A 24,773-nucleotide genomic window follows, 5' to 3' on the forward strand; every position below is an offset into this window, starting at 1 on the left:
AAGACGCCATCAAACATGTTTGCATAGAAATGTTAAAGTTCCAGGTTACCTCATTGGCACAGTCAGTTAAGCATCTGAATCTTGGCTCCTGCTCAGGTCAGTCTCAACAGGCTGACACACGAGTTCATAAACTCAGGTTTGGAACAGTTTGAGTTATCAGGCAACCAAGTAAGAATGTCAAGTAGTCAGCTGGAGGTGAGTTCAGGACAAAGATTCTGGCTAGAGATATACATCTGAGTCATCTATTTAAAGCAATGAGGTAGGACCACCAAGGGAACCCCAAGCCTTGCTTGGGACATTCTAAAGTCTAGGGCTCAAAGACATAAGAAACAAATAGCTAAGGGGATTAAGAAAGGACCAGAGAAGTAGGAAGGAAAACCAGGTGATATGTTTGCTACAAACTAGCAATCTACAGAAATTGCTTAGTGGAGTTTATACAACTATAGGAAACATTGCTTAAAGATCAAACAAACTGGGATGCTGGGTGGCTCAGTCCATTAAGCGGCTGCCTTCAGCTCAGGCCATGATCCCAGTATCCTGGGATTGAGTCCCACATCCGGCTCCTTTCTCAGCAGGGAGCCTGCTTCTCCCTCTGCCTCTGCCTGCTACTCTGCCTGCCTGTGCTCTCTGACATATAAACTTTAAAAATTTTTAAAAAAAAATCAAGCAAACTGAGGTGACAGTTAAGAAATGTTCCAATGGAAAGACAGGGATGACTAAAACAGGTTTAGAAAAAAATGGAAGAGAACAACCACCACCAAAAAATTGCATACCTACAACTTTCCAAGGAGTTTTCCTTACAAGAAAGAAATGGAGACACTTCTGATGGTTCTAGCTAGGACAATATATCCACAGTAACAGGAAAGAAGGATACATGGACACAGATGCTGGGGGGTTTATAGATGCTGTCTGGCAACTTTTTCAAGTTCTCTTCTGATTCTATTTCCTCAGTGCCAACAGGGAGCAAGGTGAGAGAGGAGTTACTACAGATTTGAGGACAGAGGTGAATCCATGAAATAGTCACTGGAGAACATAATAGAACAGAGTAGAAAAACTTAGGAGGATTACTAAGCAGCCAAGTTTGGGGATGTTTGGTCAGCATGATTGGCTGGTAAACATTCCCACTTAAAAAATACATCTCTCTGTAGTCTTTTCATCAGACTGAATATTCTCTCAAAACGGTTTTTCTTCTGAGTCCCAGCTCAATTACCCTATGGCAAGGATAATCTGATCTACACTGAATATAACATTTTCCCAAAAGATAAACCACCTACACAGAAATGGCTCAGGGAACATTCAGGAACTCTCTTCCTCATAGTCTGATATACATATAGGGCCTAAATTGTTCCTATTTTGGTCTTTATGTTCATCTATCATATACCATGAATTTTATATTACTTACATTCCTACATTCTGTTTTCCTCTCTCGGGTAATATTTACTTCCCCTACTATACATTTTCAAGGTCTCTTCTTCCTTGTTCTACTCTTTGTTTTTTTTGCGTGATATACTACCACTTCTTTTATCAAGACCCTAAGGTTTTTTCAAAAGCCTGCTCTGCAAGAACCGATGTCCAGATGAAATCTTTATATATGTGTAGAGTACTAATGAATAAAATCAAGTCAACATAATGTTGAATCACAACGCCAGTCAAGATGTTTGTTATTATTTCACCTGAGACATTATTTTTCTGAAAAAAATAATTTGATGAGATCATCTTATAACAAACATTTATTTGGTAAACTATTTTATAGAAATAGACCCTAAAATCAAACAATTTCTTATTTAAACAACAGAAAGTATAATCCCAATCTTTCCCCCATCAAAGCCTACTCCATAACTGAAGTACCCCAAACCCATGAACTGTACTGCTAAAAGTGGGGAAAAAGACATTAAACTTCCACAGGAAGACTGTATAAATCTGGCAGTGGTTAAGTACACATCAGCCTGTACCCAAAAATATTACTGAGCCTGAAAAATTAACGGAAAATCTAAAGTTGCTATGAATACTCTTTTGTTCTTAATAAGGCTCAGAGAATTACCACCTATTGATTATGCAATGGTACAAGAGTCATTATGTAAACTGATACAATCAAAACGGTAAAGTGGATAATCTGAATTTTAAAACCAATATAGGTAAATCACTAGATGTAAACAAGAACTTTAAAAGATAGTCTTTAGCTCCACTTTAAAACAAACATTCAGGACTGGAATCCTCAGAATTTTCTAGTATCTTGAATATCCCCATCTTCTCTTTAATCGGTCCTGAGGCATTCATTTGATCTAAGAGAAAAATATATAAACAAGGATTTATTTTTTTTTAAAGTTACAAACCTAAAAAGGAATCTTAAAAGAGATGTCCAACATATTGTTATGAGAAGAGTCATCTGCCCAAAGCTTAAAAACCCACAGGAATGTGGGACACTTTATTCCTTAATCAATAGTCAACACAGCGAAAGTGAGAAAGTAAAGCATACTCCTCTTATTACAATGAGAACTGGCCTCTAAGGAACAGATAAACATCAGTTTGCTAATCAAAATCACTTCTGAATTTAAGATACACAGGTTTAGAGCACCAATTTAAAATTACATTCTGAGATGTTTTAAAAAAAACAAAACAAAACAAAACAGGGGCGCCTGGGTGGCTCAGTGGGTTAAGCCTCTGCCTTTGGCTCAGGTCATGATCTCAGGGTCCTGGGATCAAGTCCCACATTGGGTTCTCTGCTCAGCAGGGAGCCTGCTTTCCCCCCTCTCTCTCTCTGCTTGCCTCCACCTGCTTGTGATCTCTGTCATATAAATAAATAAAAATCTTAAAAAAAAAAAAGCCCAATCGTGATTAGTTTAAAAGCTGGGAAGCAAGATACCGTGAAAATTTATCTTCATACACACCCCTCACTGCTAATATGTGGTCTTTTATGTTTTTGTTAATGGAATCTCTGCTGATTTTGGAATGCCATTACTCCAATTTCTTTGGATGTTGAAGCATCTTTGAATGTTAACTGGCCACTTCTTTCCTGGTAACTGCCTGCTCAAGTTGTCCATTTTTCTTGCTGACTTAGTTATCTATATGTAATAAACACTTCCTGTCTGTTATGTGTTGCACATATTTCTGTGGTTTCTCCTTCATCTCTGCTCATGGTATCATCTGTATTTATACAAGTCTTTAATGTAATAAAATCTACCAATCTATTCATTTAATTTTGTACCTTAAGAATTATTTCCCTGTTCTAAAAATCATACAAATATATTCCTCTGTTCGAAATAAATCCATCAGAGAAAGACAATTATCATATGATCTCTCTGATATGAGGAATTTGAGAAGGCAGGGTGGGTGTGGTGGTGAGGAGGGAGGTAAAAAATGAAACAAGATGGGACCAGGAGGGAGAAAAACCCTAAGAGCCTCTAAATCTCAGGACATTGGGGAGGGTATGTGCTATGTTAAGTGCTGTGAATTGTATAAGATTGATAATTCACAGACATGTACCCCTGAAACAAATAATACATTATATGTTAACAAAAAAAAAAGTTTTTCTTTTAATATTTAGGTTTTGACCAATTAGATTAACCTATCTAGAATGTGTCACTGAGTATGATATAAAGTCTCCCAGCTGTTGGTTAGAAATGCCCCCGCATCATGTATTTGAATAACAGGAATTTCCCCTCTCTAGTTTAAATTGCCATTTCTGTCATTCACTGATTTTCCACACAAGTTTGGTTGGCTTTCTCAATCTGCCAAACTACTGGCTCATTTATCTTATCATATCCTAATTCTAGTCTCGATTATTGTGACCTTTAAATTATGTCTTAATACATGATATGGAATAGTTTGTGGTTCTTAAAAATTGTCTTGGCTGTGGCCCTTTTCTCTTCCACATAAACTTTTAAAACTGCCTATCATAGTTCTTTAAAGAGTCATACTGGAGTTTTAATTAGGAAGTCATATAAGAAATGTAAGTTAAATTGGGGAATAGCAACTTATATTTTAACACATACACATGTCACTATATTCATCATTCACATCCATGAATATAGTTAAATATGTATATTTATTCAGTCCTATGTTTCATAATTTTGCCCATAATGGCCTTAAAGAAACTGTACAATTAATCCTAGGCATGTTACAGTTTTGTAGTTACTGGAAGCTTCTTATTTTCAAAATAATTACTGCTGATACACATACTATTAATTTTTTTTCAAGAGTTTTTAAAATTTATTTATTTGAAAGAGAGAATGAGAGTGGGGAGGGTCAGAGGGAGAAGCAGACTCCCTGCTAATCAGGGAGCCTGATGCAGGACTTGATCCTGGGACTCCAGGATCCTGACCTGAAGGCAGTTGCTTAACTAACTGAGCCACCTGGGTGGCTCACACATACTATTAATTAATAGCAACCTTCTTGAATTCTATCTAAACACTTCTAAGTTCCCTTCTGTTCTATGGAGATGATTATACCCCCTGTAAAAATTAGTACTACTTAATTTACTTTTAAAGTACTTAATTAACTAAAGTACTTTTAAGGGTAAAATTAAGTACTACTCCCCTAAACCTACTTTTATTATTTTATAGTGTTAGTTAGGACTTCCTTGTAAATTGTGCAATGTTGTATACTGTATAGTGGGAGTGAGAGCTGCTATCTTTGAATGCTCTTGATTTAGTAACTTACTGGATAGATGCATTTTACCAGATTAACAACATTCTTCTCCCTGTCTAGTTTAAGAAATATGAGGTGATTATGATGTTATCTCAAGTGGGTTTTCAGTATCTAGTTCTCCTTTATTCAGATAATGCAAATAGTTTCAGATATTATACCATCCTTACATTCCTTCTATACAACTTATTTTTATTATTTTAAGATTTTCCCCCATTTTTTATTAATTATTTTTTATTAACATATCATATATTATTTGCCCCAGGGGTACAGGTCTGTGAATCATCAGGCTTATACACTTCACAGCACTCACCGTATCACATACCCTCCCCAAAGTCCATAACCCAACCACCCACTGCATATAAGATTTTAATTTTTTTTAGTAATCTCTACACCTAATGTGGGTCAAGATCACCTATAGATCAAGATCAAGAGATGCACACTCCACAGACTGAGCCAGATGGGCACCCCATATAACTGATTTTTATTTAATAATGTATTTAAAATTTGGCCATAGGGCTTTATCTTTCTCATTTTCCTGAACTATTTGAAAACTAAAATAAACACGCAAATAACCCAGAATATGGGCTCCTGGGTGGCTCAGTCAATTGGACGTCTGCCTTCAGTTCAGGTCATGATCCCAGAATCCTGGGATTGAGCCCCGCATCAGGCTCCCTGCTCCTCCCTTTGTGCTCTCACAATCAGTAAAATCTTTTTTTTTTTTTAAGATTTTATTTATTTGTTTGACAGAGAGAGATCACAAGTAGGCAGAGAGGCACGCAGAGAGAGAGAGGAAGGGAAGCAGGCTCCCTGCGGAGCAGAGAGCCCCATGTGGGGCTCGATCCTAGGACTCTGGGATTATGACCTGAGCCAAAGGCAGAGGCTTTAACTCACTGAGCCACCCAGGCGCCCCAAATCAGTAAAATCTTAAAAGAAAAAACAAAAACCAAAAAATCCAGAATAGCTAAAACTTATTTTGAAAAAGAACAAGATTGGATTCACTCACAATTTCAAAACTGACCACAAAGCTATAATAATCAAGACAGTGTGATAGTGGCATAGGATTGACAAACAGATCAAGGGGCCAGAGTTGGGAGTACAGAAATAAACCACAAATAAACATTGCTAAGGCAATTCATTAGGGAAAGAATAATCTTTTCAACAAATGGTGCTGGAACAACTGAGTAACAACATGCACAAAAAAATTTAGACCTTTACCTCATACTCTATAGAAAAATTAATTCAAATACAACAACTAAAACCGTAACTCTTTAAAGAAAACACCATGACCTTTGTTAGGCAAAGATTACTTAGATCTGACATCAAAATCATGAGAGGTAACAAAAATGATAAACTGGACTTTATAAAACTTAAACATTTTTGACCTTCAAAAGACACTATTTAAGAAAAATGCAAGACAAGGGTGCCTGGCTGGCCCAGAAGGTACAGCGTGTGACTCTGATCTCAGGGTCATGAGTTCAAGCCCCGCACTAGGCGTAGAATTTAGTTTAAAAAAAAAAAAAAAAGAGGAAGAAGAACGAACATGCAAGCTAAGCTCCAGACTGGGAGGAAATATCTGCAGAACATGTATCAGATAAAGGACTTATATCTTGAATATATAAAGACTTCTTTCAACTCAATGATAAGAAGACAAAGAGCACAATTTTAAAAAGAGCTATTTGAAACGAAGTCAAAGACATCAAGAAATTAAATAATGTGCTCGTAAATGTGTTTAACTGGTTCCCCTGATGCCCTGCCCCACGAAAAGGCCCTGATTTGTAGTTTTTTCCTGTCTCCATGGTATTAAATATCCCTATCATCATCAATACCAAGCTACCAACATAACAGTGTTGAACTAGGGTTGGGAAAAGATGTGCAAGAGTATAGCATTATACACTATTTCCACTATACAAATATAATACAATCAAGAGCATAGATACTGGTAGTATGTTAATACTATAATTAGAAAATGATGAGTTTTAAATATTTATTGCATTTGTTTTCAAGATTATTTATGGTTACCATGATAGACATCAATTCACTAAAGATTGATAAATAAAAGCAGCAACTTATCCTGCCTCACCTCTACAGACTGCATCCCCTATAGAATAACCAAATAATTGATAGGGAAAAGTTCTTAATAAATTAATTCTAACTAATGAAGGAATAACAAAAGAAGAAATATCACCATTTTTGCAATCTTCCAGGAAGTAATGGTTCTAAACAATCATCATCAATGGATACTAAAACCAACAGGTCGAACAGAAGGGCAGAAAACTTTTTAAGATCAGCCTGAATCAGATGACCAATCCTAGCTCACTAAAAATAAGAAACTCAGATATATGTACTGCCTGGTAGGATTTTAACTCTGACGACAGCTCTTTTGTTTTGGTTGCTGAGGTACCATCTAGACTAAGAAAGACACAGAAATGTCAGGACCATGTGAACCATGGCCACATTGGCAAGCACCAGAAACACCCATGAAACCAGGGTCATCAACTTCAACAACTACCACCCAGGATACTTTGGAAAAGTTGGTATGGCACATTACTGCTTAAAGAGGAATCAGAGCTTCTGCACATCTGCAACCTTGATAAACTGGACCCTGTCAGTAAGCAAACACTGGTAAATGCTGCCAAAGAACAAGATTAGAGCTGATCCTATCGTTCAACGATGAAATTCGATCATGCTACAGAGTTCTGCGAAGGGGAAAGTTCCTAAAGCAGCTTGACATCACAGAAGGCCAAATTCTTTAGCAGAACAGCTGAGAATATTAATGGTGTGTTGGCATCAGGGGCTGGGGAGGGTGGGCGCTGTGTCCTGGTAGCTTGAAGCCACATGGAAAGAGCCTCATTAAATGCTAACAAGTGCTTTTCTCAAAGACAGAATGAGCGAAGTATTCCTAAGAAATGGAACCTAGATCTAATTAAGCGTGTACAGCTACATATATAGCTATTTATACTTTTCAGAAAATAAGTAGATTGAGGAACAAATCAAAGGAAAACACAAAGGGGTTAAAAAAAAAATCAGCCAATTCCAGAATGCAGGTCATTGCAGAGAGCAAATAATCTAGTTTTTGTCAATGACTTGGAAAAACAAAAGTGAGGAAGGTGTTATAGAAAAAAAGAGACAAAGCCAACAATGAAATTTGGATCATGATTCTAACTGTAAAGACCACTAGAGAAATCTCAATATGGCCTAGGTAAAGGATATCAAAAGTTTTACTGCCAATATTCTTGAATGTAATAATGTAATGACATAGTGACTATATTTAAAGACAGGTTCTTCTTGGTAAAAGATGCCTGAGTAAAAGATGGGTAAAATCTCATGATTTTAAGATTCTGACAAAAGAGAATTACAATGAGAAAAGACTGGTTAAAATGTTGCGGACTACTGGCTGAATGAACTACATAAAGGGGTACATTAAATATTACTATTCTCTCTTTTAAAATGTCTGTTTCACTTTCCCTTAAAGAAAGTAAAAGCATGATACTTGCCAATGAGATCACTTCGATCTAGCAATAACTCCAGATCTTTATCACTAATGACCTTTTCTCTTGATCCTTTTACTTCCCTGTAAGAAAACAAAATATTCAAGTCCATACGATAAATCAAAACTGTGAATTACATTTTTGTAAAAAATGTAATTTTTAAGCAAAATCTTACCTTTCATAATCTCTAGATTTTAATAATTCCATTAATTCCTTAGGGTCTAAGAAGTTCTTAGATTGATTTAATCCAGACTGACCACCTTTGAAATGATCTAGAAAAAATGTTCAAGAAATTAAAAACACTGAAAATCACTTTTAAAACCAAAATATACTACATTACACACCAATCACAATGTCTTATGTTAAAAAGAACAGGCAAAATCAAGTGTTGATAAGGAAGAAAAGCAACCATAACTCTCATACTTTCATGGCAAAGTGTAAAATGGTATGTCCACTTACGGCAAAGTTTAGTAGTTTCCTATAGGTAAACATACACCCACCCAAAGACCATGGACAAATAAAGGCATATGTCCACAAACAGTTGTACAAGAGCAGCTTATTCATAAAAACCAAAATCTGGAAAACAATTTACATGTCAACCAACTTAAGAATGGATACATGAGGGGCACCTGGGTGGCTCAGTGGGTTAAAACCTCTGCCTTTGGCTCAGGTCATGATCCCAAGGTCCTGGGATCGAGCCCCACACCGGGCTCTTGCTTAGCAGGGAGACTGCTTCCTCCTCTGTCTCTGCCTCCCTCTCTGCCTACTTGTAATCTCTGTCAAATAAATGAAATCTTAAAAAAAAAAAAAAAAGAAAGAATGGATACATGAACTATTAATTCCTAATACACACAACATAAACAAATCTCAAAATATTATGCTGAACAAAAGCAGCTACATATATAGAAATGAATTAATGTATGAAATTAAAGGGAAAAGGAATCTATGTGGCAGAAACTGGAACAGTGGTGCCTTCTACTGAGGAACAAGGGCACATGGAAAATGAACTGGTGCACAAGGAAATGCTTTTGGACAAAGGAGGTTGTTACCTTGACCTGGAGGATAGTTACATAAGTATATACATTTGTCAAGATTCATTAATCTGTACACTTAAGATCTGGGTATTTTACTGTATGTATATTATTGCAATAAAATACTCTCAGTATTTTAAAAATTCCTTTCAAATTGCTTTTTGATATTAATTTTTCAAAATACTAAAAACAGACTTGGAAAAATAAAACTAGACACACATTCTACTGAATTTAAATTATATTAAATAAAGAAAATATATTTCATCATTCAAATTCCTAAAGCAGCACAGGTGAAAAAATTTTAATTTGCACAAAATCTTACTAGAAAAGTTCTTTTTCCTCCAGTGTAAATTCCAACTACAATCTAAATGTTCCAACAAGTCAAATTAAAGATTTCTAAAACCTAAACCGTATCTCCCTCAAAATCAGATACACTGGAGAAAGTATTTTCAAGTAGAGAGCAGGTAGGAAAAGTAGCATAAAACAAATGAATAGTGATTTTCAACATTATCATGTTCCCATTTCTCTAGGCTTCATAATTTACAGATTTTTTTCAACTTTTTTTTAACGTAGCCATGAAGCTAATTTATCTGAATAGAATTTTATATTGAACGAACAGAAGTAGAACTTCTCCAAAAAATCTTAGGGAATAAAATATAAAATACCAATGCCTCACTTACTTTACTTCCCCTACCTCTCAGAATCTTTTCCAGTTTAAGAAAACACTGTATTTGTGCCTGGCTCAGTCGGTTAAGCACCCCACTCTTGATTTCAGCTCAGGTCATGATCTCAGAGTCGTAGACTGAGCCACACACTGGGTTCTGTGCTGCATGCAGAGCCTGTTCTCTCTCCCTTTTCCTCTGCCCCCCACAACCCTCTCTCCCTCTCTTAAAAAATAAAAACACACAGTATTTGAAAAATACTAGGTTTGAAATGATGAACTGGACATTCTACAGAGCCAAATATTTTTTGAAATACTGAGTTCAACCAAGTAAACAGTTTTTTTTTTTTAATAGCGCTACTTCAACATATCTTTAATACTTAATATACTGGACTAGTAAGAGGCAGCTTGATGTTTTCTTAAAGACTTTTGACAGGCAATCTCTTATCAGGAATAAGCATTAACATCATGCCAAATTCCCATGACAAAATTGAGGATACGGCACTTTGAAAGTGTTGTCCTGGAGAGTTTTCTTCGCCCCTCTGCTCATCTAAACACTAATGTTTTTCTTCATGTATGTTTATAGTCACGCCAACCTAGTTTAGGTCTTTATACCAGCAAATTCCCCACCATCTATTTTTTTTTTAAAGATTTTATTTATTTATTTGACAGAGAGAGATCACAAGTAGGCAGAGAGGCAGGCAGAGAGAGAGGAGGAAGCAGGCTCCCTGCTGAGCAGAGAGCCCGATGTGGGGCTCGATCCCAGGACCCTGGGATCATGACCTGAGCCGAAGGCAGAGGCTTTAACCCACTGAGCCACCCAGGCGCCCCTCCCCACCATCTATTTTTTTAAGCAGATTTCATGCCCAACATGGAGCCAAACATGGGCTTGACCTCACGATCCTGAGATCAAGACCTGATCTGAGATCAAGAGTTGGGCACTCACCCGACTGACCCACCTAGGTACCCCTCCCCACTGCCTATTTAAATCTCACACTAGTTAAGTCATACCAATTTATTTTATAAGGAAGTAACAGTAATGAAATCTCACAATAAACAGACAACTGAAATAAGAAAAGTACTACAAATTATTATTAACTAGCCATCAGGGAAATACAAATCAAAACCACAATGAGATACCACCTTACACCAGTTAGAATGGCAGAAATAACAAAACAAGAAACAACAAACATTGGCGAGGATGTGAAGAAAGGGGAACCCTCTTACACTGTTGGTGGGAATGCAAGCTGGTACAGCCACTCTGGAAAACAGTATGGAGGTTCCTCAAGATGTTAAAAATAGAGCTACCCTACAACCCAGTGATTTCACTACCCAAGGATACAGATGTAGTGAAAACAAAGGCCACCTGCACCCCAATGTTCATAGCAGCAATGTCCACAATAACCTAATTGTGGAAGGAAACAAGATGCTCTTCAACAGATGAATAAATAAAGATGTAGTATATATATATATACAATGGAATATTACTCAGCCATCAGAAAGGATGAATACCGGGGCGCCTGGGTGGCTCAGTGGGTTAAAGCCTCTGCTTTCGACTCAGGTCATGATCCCAGGGTCCTGGGATCGAGCCCCACATTGGGCTCTCTGCTCGGCAGGGAGCCTGCTTCTCTTCCTCTCTCTCTGCCTGCCTCTCTGCCTACTTGTGATCTCTGTCTTTCAAATAAATAAATAAAATCTTTAAAAAAAGAAAAGAAAAGAAAGGATGAATACCCAACCTTTGTATCAACATAGATGGAACTGGAGGGGATTATGCCAAGTGAAATAAGCCAAGCAGAGAAAGACAATTATCATATGGTTTCACTCATATGTGGAACATAAGGAATACCATGGAGGACCACAGGGGAGGCAGGGAACTCTGAAAGGGGAGCAATCAGAGAGGGAGGTGAACCATGAGAGACTTAAGGACCCCGGGAAACAAACTGACATTCCACAGGGGAGGCGGGTGGGGGAATGACATGGTGATGGATATTAAGGAGGACACATGCTGTGATGAGCACTGGGTGTTACATACAACTAATGAGTCACTGAACACTACATCAAAAACTAATGATGTACTACATAGTAGTTAACTGAACATAATAAAAAAGAATGTTAAAAAATAATAAAAAAATAAGAAGTATAATTTACTTTTGTGGATGATCAACTTTTCCAGTTTCCTTTTAGCAGCTGCTCTTTCCACAATTTTCTGATCGATAGTATTTGCTGTGACAAGACGATATACAACAACTGGCTTTGTCTGACCAATTCTATGACATCTATCCTGGGCCTGAAGATCAGACTGGGGATTCTTAAAGTGAAAAGAAAAATAATATTTAACAGTTTAACGTTAAAGTTATTTAAACTCCTATTGAAGTTAAATGCATGATCCAATCAGAATCTGTCAAAGTGTCTTAACTCATTTTAGATTTCTAGAATAGTTTCAATGATAAAACATATTCACGACTTTACAAACAGGGCACCTGATAATGATTTTTGTCTTAAGACGGAATACCTTTTACAAACAGGTAAATAAAACTGCAAAGCATACAATGAAAGATAAAAAATTCAGAATGGAAATACAACAGCATATTGCTATACTTCCAACTTACCCAATCACTATCATAAATGATAACTGTATCTGCTGCAGTCAAATTAATGCCCAGGCCACCAGCTCGTGTACTTACTAAGAAGATAAACACATCTGGATCTGTGTTGAAGCTGTGCATCTAAAAGCAAGGAAAAAAAAAAGGTAAACTTAAGGAAAGAAAGAAACTGTTACAGCCTAGAATGCAGATATTGTGCTGCCTGCAGAGCAACCATCTTATAACCATGTGTTTATAGCAAAGGAGTGGGGACAGCAATGCCAAGGGATATAACAACCCAGCATTCTTTTTTTTTTTAAAGATTTTATTTATTTATTTGACAGAGAGACAGAGTACAAGTAGCCAGAGCATGCAGAGGGAGAGGGAGAAGCAGGCTCCCCAGTGAGCAGGGAGCCTGATGTGAGGCTCAATCCCAGGACACTGGGATCATGACCTGAGGCAAAGGCTGCCATTTAACCGACTGAGCCACCCAGGTGCCCCAATAAGCCAGAACTCTTCAAACTAGGTATGAATTCTTCAGATGTGGAATAAATAAATACTGAAAACCCAGAAGTCATGAAAGCTGAAAAAAAAAAAACAAAAAAAACCAATTTGCTGAAAAGAGAAAGTTATCAAGACTTCCCATTCATGAAATTAAAAAATCGTTAAACATTACCTACTGCCCAGGCTAAGACTGTAACCCTGGGAAACTCTATCAATTTGATCTTCAGAGGGGCTTGAGACCAGGTAGCTCAGGCCAATCACATAGATACATCATGCCTATATGACTAACTCTCAATGGAAACCACGGACAGCAAGGCTCAGATGAGCTTCCCCGGCTTACTTCAGATGTGCAATTATAAATTGCTGCTGGGAGAATTAAGTGCTATCTATATGACCTCACTGAAAAGTCACATCTAGTTTCTCCTAGACTTCATCCTATGACTTTTCTTTTTGTTGACTTTAATCTGTATCCTTTCACTGTATTAAATCATAGCTATGAGCACTAGAAATAAAGAAAAGAGAACTTTAGCCAAAAGAACTGAGGAGGGAAATTGTTTTTAATTACAGCAATTAAAAGATGTACCCATAGGAAACCGAATCAGTCATTTAGATCTAGGAGCAATTACGTTAACATATTAAACATCTACTTAATGTTACCTTCATTTGTTTTCTAAGTCCCTCTTTTATTAAGGATATTTTTGTTGGGGTGCTTGGATGGCTCAGTTAAGTGTCTGCCTTCAGTTCAGGTCATGATCCCAGAGTACTGGGATGGAGCCCTGCCTGAGGCTCCCTGCTCTGGGGAAGCCTGCTTCTGCAGACCACCCCTCTGCAGCTCACCCTGCTTGTGCTCTCTCTCTCCAAGAAATAAAATCCTCAAAAAAAAAAAAAAAAAGGATATTTTTGTTAAAAATGAAAACTCACACATCACAAAGGAAATTGAAGGAAGAATATCTATTATTTAAAAAAAAAAAGTCTAGACCAATCTTTCTTAAAAACATAGTGACCAAAACAACAACTAAAACCCCAAGTGGTTTCCCAGTGGATGGGATAGGTCATGAAGATCCCAGGGTCCTGGGACTGAGCCCTACATCAGGCTCCCTGCTCAGCAGGAAGCCTGCTTCTCCCTCCCCCTGCTTGTACTTGCTCTCTCCCTATGTCTCTTGATGTCAAATAAATAAATAAATAAATAAATATCTTTTTTTTTAAAATTAAGACTTACTAATACTAAATAAAAATGTTTATGTGTTTGGGGCGCCTAGGTGGCTCAGTGGGTTCAGCCTCTGCCTTTGGCTCAGGTCATGATCTTGGGGTCCTGGGATCGAGCCCTGCATCTGGCTCTCTGCTTGGTGGGAAGCCTGCTTCCCCCCCTCTCTGCCTGCCTCTCTGCCTACTTGTGATCTCTGTCAAATAAATAAATAAAATCTTTTTAAAAAGTCAGTTTAAAAAAAATGTTTATGTGTTTGAGTCTACTACAAGGTTTTTAGTCTATCAATTTGTGATTCTACTCTGAACATTGCTTTAGAAACCTAGATAGTTACAAAAGATAATTTGGTATGTATGACTTAAGTAATCTTACATTTTTTTCTCTCTCTGAATAAGACATGGATCCATCAAGCCTGCTTAAGTTGAAATTTCTAAAGTGGCAATAATCCATCAAAATGTCCAACATTCTTGTCATTTGTGAAAAAAGCAGCACCTGAAATTTAAATATATCTTAGTATCCATACCAATTAATAGAAGTAATTAAATAATCAAAAATCCGATCAAAAGTACCACCTTGTGCCCTCTGGCTTTTAGTTCTGGCAGCATTCGATCCAAAATTAAGAATTTCCCAGAATTTGTTATCAATTCTTCATCAATCTTAAAAGCAGAGAAGGAACAGAAAAAACAGTTACAATAATTACCAATAATCTGTTTTTATAAAAATAAAATCTAGGTAAATAGTTCATTCTCAATGACAAAGTCTCCATAAAACTTTAAATTAAAAAACAAACTGACCTTATCATTTGATCTTTTTAAATCAGAAGACAATTCTTTCTCAAGGAAAGACATACTCTGGAATTTAAAATGGGGGCACCTGAATGGCTCAGTTGCTTAAGTGCCTGTCTCTTGATTTCAGCTCAAGTCATGATCTCAGCTTCATGAGATTAAGCCCCACATAGGGCTCTACATGGAGGATGGAGCCTGCTTAAGATTCTCTCCCTCTGCTCCTTCCCAACATTGAGCGCACACTCTCTCTCAAAAAATAAATAAAATGAACGATTTCACAAAAAAATTAATCTAAGTCCAACCTTGAACTATCCTTCTCACTCCTCTCCCAGAGGCTTTATAATAAGAGAACGTTAAGTTTAAACTTACAGCACAAATGTCGATTTTTCTTAAAGATTTATTTATTTGAGGGGGAGCAGGAGAAAGGGTGGAGAGGGAGGGAATGGGAGGGACGGAGGGGTAGTTACAGAAATCAAAATAGTACATTATTAAATGGTATTCACCTTAAACTCTTGTGTGACCGGGTCTATAGGGTACTCAATCAAATACGGATGATTACAGCACTTGCGAAGGAGCATCATTATATTCTGCAGCTTCAGATTAACCTCAGATTCTATAGGGATATTTGTTTCCACAACAGCTCTACCAAAAACATATAATCCATGAATGTGAGAAATACAAAAAGTATCATGGTTTAAAGAACACTTAAATTTATTTAAAACTCACACCTTTCTCGGTCTACTTCTGGCTGCATTTGACTGATCAATTTTTCCAATTCATTAGGGAAATCATCTATTTTGCTGTAATTTATTGACTTTCTAGTTCGCCGTCTTGGTCGTCCAGTGGGACTTAGCTCTACAGTTTCTTTCTAAAAGTGAATAATTAAAAAGGAATATATGTTAAAGAAGCTATACACTTAAATTCTAAATACATAAAAGTGGATTGTAATATTTTTATGCGCAAATGTATTAAAATATAAAGAAAAAAATAATTTTCTTTCATCATCAAGTTTAGGGATTTCCAAAGGCACAAAATAAAGGCTCCATAAACTCTGGCCATGTGCAAATGTGGTCATATTAAGTCTAAGTATTTTAAACGCTTATGACAGTATCAGAACATTAGAGTAAATGCCTCTGTATCTCAGTGGAAAAAATTAAGGATGGATAGAACTGTTTTGATCTTATATAAAAGAATTTAATAACTCAGGGTTAAGTTAAGGAGTTCCACATATCTGCATTAGAGAACATTTCTTTGGACTGGTATATCACTGCTATGAAATTCCTCACAATAAGCAATGATTATAAATTTCTAATAGTTCAAAAGCCAGATCCTCTCTTTAATTATAATAAAAATTAGGGAACAGAATCTAATGGTTACACAAAACAGAAATGTACAGAACCATAAATGTCTTGAAAAATAGACTGGTGCATGGTATACAGCAAAAAGTCTAGACATTTAAACAAAATTTAAGGGTCCCCTAATCTTTTAAGATAATCACATTCTACTTTAATGTAATATGGTGGGTAATGAAAGAAGATATTTCTTTCAAATAAGGTATTTTATTACATTTTTTGGAGACCAGTAACCTCCTATAAAGGGATTGTGTATGGGGGATTGGTCTAGCTGGGAAACTCTTGTATATAGTGTGTGCCTGTTATTTCCTAGTCCATCGCCACATAGCATAATTTGGGTTAATCTGGGATAGGAATAAAAAATTTTAACAAACATTCCAAATAACTATAAAGCAATTAATGCATGAACCATCACCTGAATTTTAGTAGGATCACAGAATTACTAGGAGACAACTTTTGTTATTGCTTTATACTCTAGTTAGAAATTCATTTTCTGTAAGTCCTAGAAACAGGTGGTAAGATCTAAGACTGAAATCAACCAGGAAATTTCCAATACCAACTGTTATTTACAGTTTATGTCAAAGTCATACTCTACCTCACTGCATCCAAACATGTTTGCAATTGTACGGTTCACAATAGCTGTATAAAAGATCTCTTGTTTCTTTGAAAGTGGTGCATAAACAACTACTTCTCGTTTAGGAGGAACTTCAAGAGCAACATCAGATTTTAGTCTTCTCAGTAAGAAAGGTGTTAGAATCTAAAATTTAAACATGAATAAACGTATGTGAGTATGAAGCAATCGTATGCTTTCAGGCAATACTCTCTCCACACACCCCCTAATCCCTTCTTTCTCTTTTTTCCTTTAAAAGTACTATCAAGTCTTGGGCACCTGCGTGGCTCAGAGGGTTAAGACTCTGCCTTCGGCTCAGGTCATGGTTTCAGGGTCCTGGAATCATGCCCCGCATGGGGCTCTCTGTTCAGCAGGGAGCCTGTTTCCCCCTCTCCCTCTGCCTGCCTCTCTGTCTACTTGTGATATCTCTCTCTCTCTGTGTCAAATAAATAAATAAATAATCTTTAAATAAATAGATAGCTAGATAGGTAAGTAAATAAATAAAAATACTATCAAGTCTTGAAAAATGAAGAGCCCCCTACCCCCTTTAGATTTAACTTATTCCCTTGCTCTTCTCCCAGCCCCAGAGGTCACTTTTTCAAAATCTACTACAAAAGATAATCTATGCAGTTCCTTTTTCATTCTGAGTCCATAGTAAGCAGAATAAGACAAAGTCACAACCTGGTGCAGCATATGCAATACGTTCTGTTCTCTTTCTTTAGCAATAATATCTTCAGCAGTTTCAGAGAGACTAGTGATATCAAACCAAGATTCAAAGCTGTAAGAGAAAAAAATGATTACAACTTAACCTATCCCACAAATCAATTATATTAACATATATATACCACAAAGAAGTTGCCAAAAAGCTATCATTTTTAATCCAACTACCTATGAGAAAGGAATTAATTTTGATTAAGAGCAGATTTGAGGTTAGAAAAATATAGAAAATAGTTAAATAACTGGCTTACCTACCTTTTCAAGTCATCAAATACATCTGGCAACAAAAAGTTTAGCAATGACCAAAGTTCTGATAAATTGTTTTGCAAGGGAGTACCAGTCAAAAGAAGTTTGTTATCTGCATTGAATCATTTTAACTCCCTGATTAGACGGCATTTCATGTTCTTAATTCTGTGTCCTTCATCTACTATTAAGTATTTCCAATAGCAGTGCTAGAAAAGGAATTTAGGGAAAAACTTTAAAATGATGATCTCACAATTTTTTTTAAAAACAATTCTAAAAATAAAACTTCTTTATCAGGGATGGATGTTCAATTTTATCAAATGGCATTTCTGTATCTATTGAGACAGTCATGTTTTCTTCTGATCTACTAAAAGGATAAATAAATCTCCTAAAACTGATGCATACTTTTGTTCCTAAAATAGACTTCCCTTGGCTATGAACTAATAAAGTCCACCTGCTATTATGTACTTAAATTTTTTCTATTCACATTCTTTAGTCAGGCAGTCTGGGGACACCTGGGCGGTGCAACTGGTTGAGTGTCCTACTTGATTTTGGCTCAGGTCGTGAGATGGAGCCTGGCACTGGGCTCTGCACTCAGTGTGGAGTCCGCCTAAGACTCTTTCCTTCCTCCTTTACCCCTCCCACTCGTGCTCCCTCTCATTCTCTCTCTCTCTAAAAATAAATCTTAAAAGAAACGGGGGGGGGGGGGGAAGCAGTCCGTGGTTTCCCTGTGTAATGCTTTATCAGGTTTTGATTAGTGTTATACTAGATTCCTAAAAAGAACTAAAGCTTTATTAGTGCCACATGCTCTGAAACATTAAATATTAGAATTTTCATTCTTGAGACCCTCATCTGAAATGGACATTCTAATCTGATGGTGTTCTCGGTTTCTTAATATAATTACTGATTTGTTTAGGCTTTGCCTTTCTTCTGGGGCCAGTTTTAATAATTTCTATCTTCACAGAAAGCCATCCAACTACTTTCAGTAAGTTGTTATAAAAATAATTTTAATTTCTCATTTTTCAAAACCTTGTTAAAAAAAAGCAAAAACAACAAAACTACAATCTTACTCTGAGCATCATCAACTCAAAGGAGGAAAAAAAACTTTGTGGGGGGAAAAAAGCAAAAACAACAAAAAAAATCTTACTCTCATTTTTCAATTAGCAATAATCGCACCTTGGATAAACCTCATTGGCTACAATATTGCCACTGTGCAAAGCTTCTTACTCTCATTTTTATTATCTGTGCTTTCTCTTTTATTTTGATCAGGCAATCTTAAAGTTCATCTATTTTACTGTTTAAAAATACAAAAATATGGACTATTTCTGGGAAATATAAATACGAAGCTGGCAATTGTAGGTATCCTTGGAGAACAAGATTGGCAAATTGGGGGAAAGAACATGAAATGGGACATATTTTGCATTTCATTCTAATAGATTCATAGCAGAATTTTAAAAAAAAAGTTTTGGGGGGGGCACCTGGGTGTCTCCGTCAGATGCCTTTGGCTCAGATCATGATCCTAGGGTCCTGGGATTGAGCCCCGCATTGGGCTCTCTGTTCTGCAGGAAGCCTGCTTCTCCCTCTTCCACTCCCCCTGCTTGTGTTCCCTCTCTCACTGTCTCTCTCTGTCAAATAAATAAATAAAATCTTAAAAAAATTTTTTTTAAATATTATGACTTTTTTTTTAAAGAAAAAAACAAATTGGGACTGCTCTTGCTGGTAATACCAGATAACCTAAGTAATCTTTCACTATAAGACATCTACCATAAAAAAGCAAAACAAATATAAATGAATATGTAAAAGCAAAGAGAAAACCCAATGCAACAGAAATGAGGGTTCTGAAAAATGATTTTGTAAGTTGGGCACCTGGGTGACTCAGTCGTTAAGTGTCTGCCTTCAGTTCAGGTCATGATCCCAGGATCCTGGATCAATCCCCACATCAGGCTCCCTGCTTGGCATGAAGCCTGCTTCTTTCTCCCACTCCCACTCCTTCTACTTGTGTTCCCTCTCTCGCTATCTTTCTCTGTCAAATAAATAAAATCTTAAAAAAAAAAATTTCCTAAGTTAACAGATACTTCTGCTGCCAGTCAGGAATAGGAGCCCTGTACCCTCAAAGCGAAGATCCTTAAAATAATATCCTAAGTTCAGTGAAAGGGAAAATTATAAAAATTCTAACCACTAGCAAATGGAATTGACAATAAGGCTCATCTGTTCCAATATGGTCAGGGTAGGGAGGTCAAAATAACTAGAAAGGTCTTCATGCTATATCATTTAGTAGAAAACTGAATTTTCAAGATACAATATATAAATTATATCTATATGCTAACAAAAATACTTAATATAGCAGCAGCATTCTCAGAATTACAACTGCTTTGAAGTCTGTATGCTTTCTTTTACAAGCAGTGTATATTACTTTTATTGTGAAGAAGTAACATAACTGCAATTCATAACCCAAATTTCCACCAGCACACACGTAAAATCTGATATACCAGACAGAAAAAGGAAAAGTTGTAAATTTAGAACTAAATGTGAAATAGGTGGAGCAGTGATAGAGAAGTGCAAATACCAAAAAATGAACTGAGGGACAATGAGCAAAGGTTAACTTTCCAACTGTATAACTTGAGCACTAATAATTAAGTAGCTACAACATACACTAAAAACAGATACACCATATAGCCATAAGATAGTCTAAACATAACTTGTCTTCATATATGCTATTCTTATTTAATTAAAATTAAATGGATAAGTTCTATATACTTAAACCACATGTCAGTACCATGCTGTCTTGGTGATCACAGCTTTGTAGTAAAGCTTGAAATCAGGTAACGTGATGCCACCAGTTTTATTTTTGTTTTTCAACATTTCCTTAGCAATTCGGGGTCTCTTCTGATTCCATACAAATTTTAGTATTATTTGCTCCAGCTCTTTGAAAAATACTGGTGGAATTTTGATTGGAATGGCATTAAAAGTATAGATTGCTCTGGGCAGTATAGACATTTTAACGATGTTTATTCTTCCCAGCCAAGAGCATGGAATGGTCTTCCATCTTTTTGTGTCTTCTTCAATTTCTTTTAGGAGTGTTCTGTAGTTCCTCGAGTACAGATCTTTAACCTCTTTGGTTAGGTTTATTCCGAGGTATCTTATGGTTTTTGGTGCTATAGTAAATGGAATCGATTCTCTAATTTGCCTTTCTGTATTTTCATTGTTAGTGTATAAGAAAGCCACTGATTTCTGGACATTGACTTTGTATCCTGCTACATTACTGAATTGCTGTATGAGTTCTAGTAGTTTGGGGGAGGAGTCTTTCGGGTTTTCCATATAAAGAATCATGTCATCTGCGAAGAGAGAGAGTTTGACTTCTTCCTTGCCAATTTGGATACCTTTTATTTCTCTTTGTTGTCTGATTGCTGTTGCTAGGACTTCTAATACTATGTTGAACAAGAGTGGTGAGAGTGGGCATCCTTGTCATGTTCCTGATCTCAATGGGAAGGCTGCAAGCTTTTTCCCATTGAGGATGATATTTGCTGTGGGTTTTTCATAGATAGATTTGATGAAGTTCAGGAATGTTCCCTCTATCCCTATACTTTGAAGCGTTTTAATCAGGAACGGATGCTGGATTTTGTCAAAAGCTTTTTCTGCATCAATTGAGAGGATCATGTGGTTCTTCTCTCTTCTCTTATTGATTTGTTCTATCACATTGATTGATTTGCGAATGTTGAACCACCCTTGTAACCCAGGTATGAATCCCACCTGGTCATGGTGGATAATCTTTTTAATGTGCTGTTGGATCCTCTTTGCTAGGATCTTGTTGAGAATCTTAGCATCCATATTCATCAGTGATATCGGTCTGAAATTCTCCTTTTTGGTAGGGTCTTTGCCTGGTTTGGGGATCAGGGTAATGCTGGCTTCATAAAAAGAGTCTGGAAGTTTTCCTTCTGCTTCAATTTTTTGAAACAGCTTCAGGAGAATAGGTATTATTTCTTCTTTGAAAGTTTGATAGAATTCCCCAGGGAATCCGTCAGGTCCTGGGCTCTTGTTTTTTGGGAGGTTTTTGATCACTGCTTCAATCTCGTTACTAGATATCGGTCTATTCAGGTTGTCAATTTCTTCCTGGTTCAATTTTGGGAGTTTATAGTTTTCCAGGAATGCATCCATTTCATCTAGGTTGCTTAGCTTATTGGCATATAACTGTTGATAATAGCTTCTGATGATTGTTTCTACTTCCTTGGTGCTAGTTGTGATCTCTCCCTTTTCATTCATAATTTTATTAATTTGGGCTTTCTCTCTTTTCTTTTGGATTAGTGTGGCCAATGGTTTATCGATCTTATTGATTCTTTCAAAAAACCAGCTTCTAGTTTCGTTGATACGTTCTACTGTATCTCTGGTTTCTACCTCGTTGATCTCTGCTCTAATCTTGATTATTTCCCTTCTTATGTGTGGAGTAAAAACAGACACATGGACCAGTGGAACAGAGTAGAGAGCCCAGATATGGACCCTCAACTCTATGGTCAAATAATCTTCGACAAAAAGGGAAAAAATATCCAGTGGAAAAAAGACAGTCTCTTCAATAAATGGTGCTGGGAAAACTGGACAGCTATATGTAGAAGAATGAAACTTGACCATTCTCTTACACCGTACACAAAGATAAACTCAAAATGGATAAAAGACCTCAACGTGAGACAGGAATCCATCAGAATCCTTGAGGAGAACATAGGGAGTAACCTCTTTGATATCAGCCACAGCAACTTCTTTCAAGATATGTCTCCAAAGGCAAAGGAAACAAAGGCAAAGATGAACTTTTGGGACTTCATCAAGATCAAAAGCTTCTGCACAGCAAAAGAAACAGTCATCAAAACAAAGAGGCAACCCACGGAATGGGAGAAGATATTTGCAAATGACAGTACAGACAAAAGGTTGATATCCAGGATCTATAAAGAACTCCTCAAACTCAACACACACAAAACAGATAATCATATTAAAAAATGGGCAGAAGATATGAACAGACACTTCTCCAATGAAGACATACAAATGGCTACCAGACACATGAAAAAATGTTCATCATCACTAGCCATCAGGGAGATTCAAATCAAAACCACATTGAGATACCACCTTACACCAGTTAGAATGGCCAAAATTAGCAAGACAGGAAACAACGTGTGTTGGAGAGGATGTGGAGAAAGGGGAACCCTCTTACACTGTTGGTGGGAATGCAAACTGGTGCAGCCACTTTGGAGAACAGTGTGGAGATTCCTCAGGAAATTAAAAATAGATCTTCCCTATGACCCTGCAATTGCACTGCTGGGTATTTACCCCAAAGATACAGATGTAGTGAAAAGAAGGGCCATCTGTACCCCAATGTTTATAGCAGCAATGGCCACGGTCGCCAAACTGTGGAAAGAACCAAGATGCCCTTCAACGGATGAATGGATAAGGAAGATGTGGTCCATATACACTATGGAGTATTATGCCTCCATCAGAAAGGACGAATACCCAACTTTTGCAGCAACATGGACAGGACTGGAAGAGATTATGCTGAGTGAAATAAGTCAAACAGAGAAAATCAAGTATCATATGGTTTCACTTATTGGTGGAGCATAACAAATAATATAGAGGACAAGGGTAGATGGAGAGGAGAAGAGAGTTGAGGGAAATTGGAAGGGGAGGTGAACCATGAGAGACTATGGACTCTGAAAAACAACCTGAGGGTTTTGAAGGGGCGGGGTGGGAGGGTGGGGGAACCAGGTGGTGGGTATTAGGGAGGGCACAGATTGCATGGAGCACTGGGTGTGGTGAAAAAACAATGAATACTGTTACGCTGAAAATAAATAAAAAATTTAATTTAAAAAAAAAACCACATGTCAGACACATCTGGAACATATTCTCAGATTAGGTTTATGTCTAGCTGAATTTAACACACTAGAATGATATTATGGCTATAGGTAAAGGTGCTATCGTTTCAATTTTCTTCTTAAAGACTACAACCTTCTCAATCTGTTAATACCAACTTTTGGTTTCTGAAAGAATCTGTAGAACACAATCCACTGCTTCCATCAGAAAAAAAAAAAAAAAGAAAAATCAACAAATGCTACCAGATGGTGCAAAAGTGCTATGAACTAAGAAAAATGTGGTTTATGGATCACAAAGAGTTCAATGGAAACCAATACCTGTAATGCATTTCGGTCTCTCATGGCTATTTCAAATGAAGTAATTACCACAGGATGAATCTGCAGTGTCCCTTTTCGTCTGTGAATATTCTTTACCAATTTTCGACGTTCCTGCTGGGTCCCATGATATAGCATAGTAGGAATCTAAAAGATTTTATATTGATTTATAACAAACTTAAGGACAAAATGCAAATTATTAACAATTTGGAAAATATAGGAGAGAAAAGATGATTAATCTTAGCTCTATTTTTCTATAGCAAAATGAGCCAATCACCTCTAATAAATTACTTTACTAATGAAAGAGAATAAAATAAGCCATGAAAACAAATCAAATATAAGGGAAGGATATGGCTAAGACGACACAAATATATGGAAGGAAAACACCACAGTAAGAGAAATAATTTCTACCTATGTCAGTCTTATGTGAATGAAATTATCCAATGCACTGAAAATCATCCAGGGATATTTTTGGCAAATACCTGAGATTAATAATACCTACTCTTCCGTATACACTTAACATGGATTTTGCTAACATTTGAAAAATAATTCAACTAGGGGTTTCTAGCTGGCTCAGTCAGAGGAGCATGCAACTCTTGACCTTGGGGTCATGAGTTCAAGCCCCACACTGGGTGTAGAGATTACTTAAAAAAACTTAAAACAAAAAACACAACCCTTAAGATGTAGTACAAAAATCAATTATAATAATAATTTTACAATTCAGGCAACAAAACAATAATAGAAATGATAATATATTCAACAAAAGGAAACATATCTTATATCTGGTG

General features: G+C 36.7%; 1 protein-coding gene across 1 annotated transcript; it reads right to left on the reverse strand.

Annotated features, from left to right (window-relative positions):
• Nucleotides 1-1,725: 1,725 nt before the first annotated feature.
• Nucleotides 1,726-24,096, reverse strand: LOC308354704 (lymphoid-specific helicase-like). Its single transcript, XM_080822324.1, is given in 14 exon segments — nucleotides 1,726-2,282; nucleotides 8,142-8,218; nucleotides 8,311-8,407; nucleotides 11,976-12,135; nucleotides 12,437-12,553; nucleotides 14,490-14,609; nucleotides 14,690-14,773; nucleotides 15,406-15,544; nucleotides 15,631-15,770; nucleotides 16,850-17,011; nucleotides 17,546-17,642; nucleotides 17,837-17,949; nucleotides 17,953-18,033; nucleotides 23,989-24,096. Coding segments are annotated over 14 exon segments (1,506 nt in total). The 5' UTR covers nucleotides 24,013-24,096; the 3' UTR covers nucleotides 1,726-2,187.
• Between the last annotated feature and the right edge of the window lie 677 nt (nucleotides 24,097-24,773).

Source organism: Martes martes (assembly GCF_963455335.1).
Source record: "Martes martes genome assembly, chromosome: 14".
Taxonomy (NCBI): Eukaryota; Metazoa; Chordata; class Mammalia; order Carnivora; family Mustelidae; genus Martes; species Martes martes.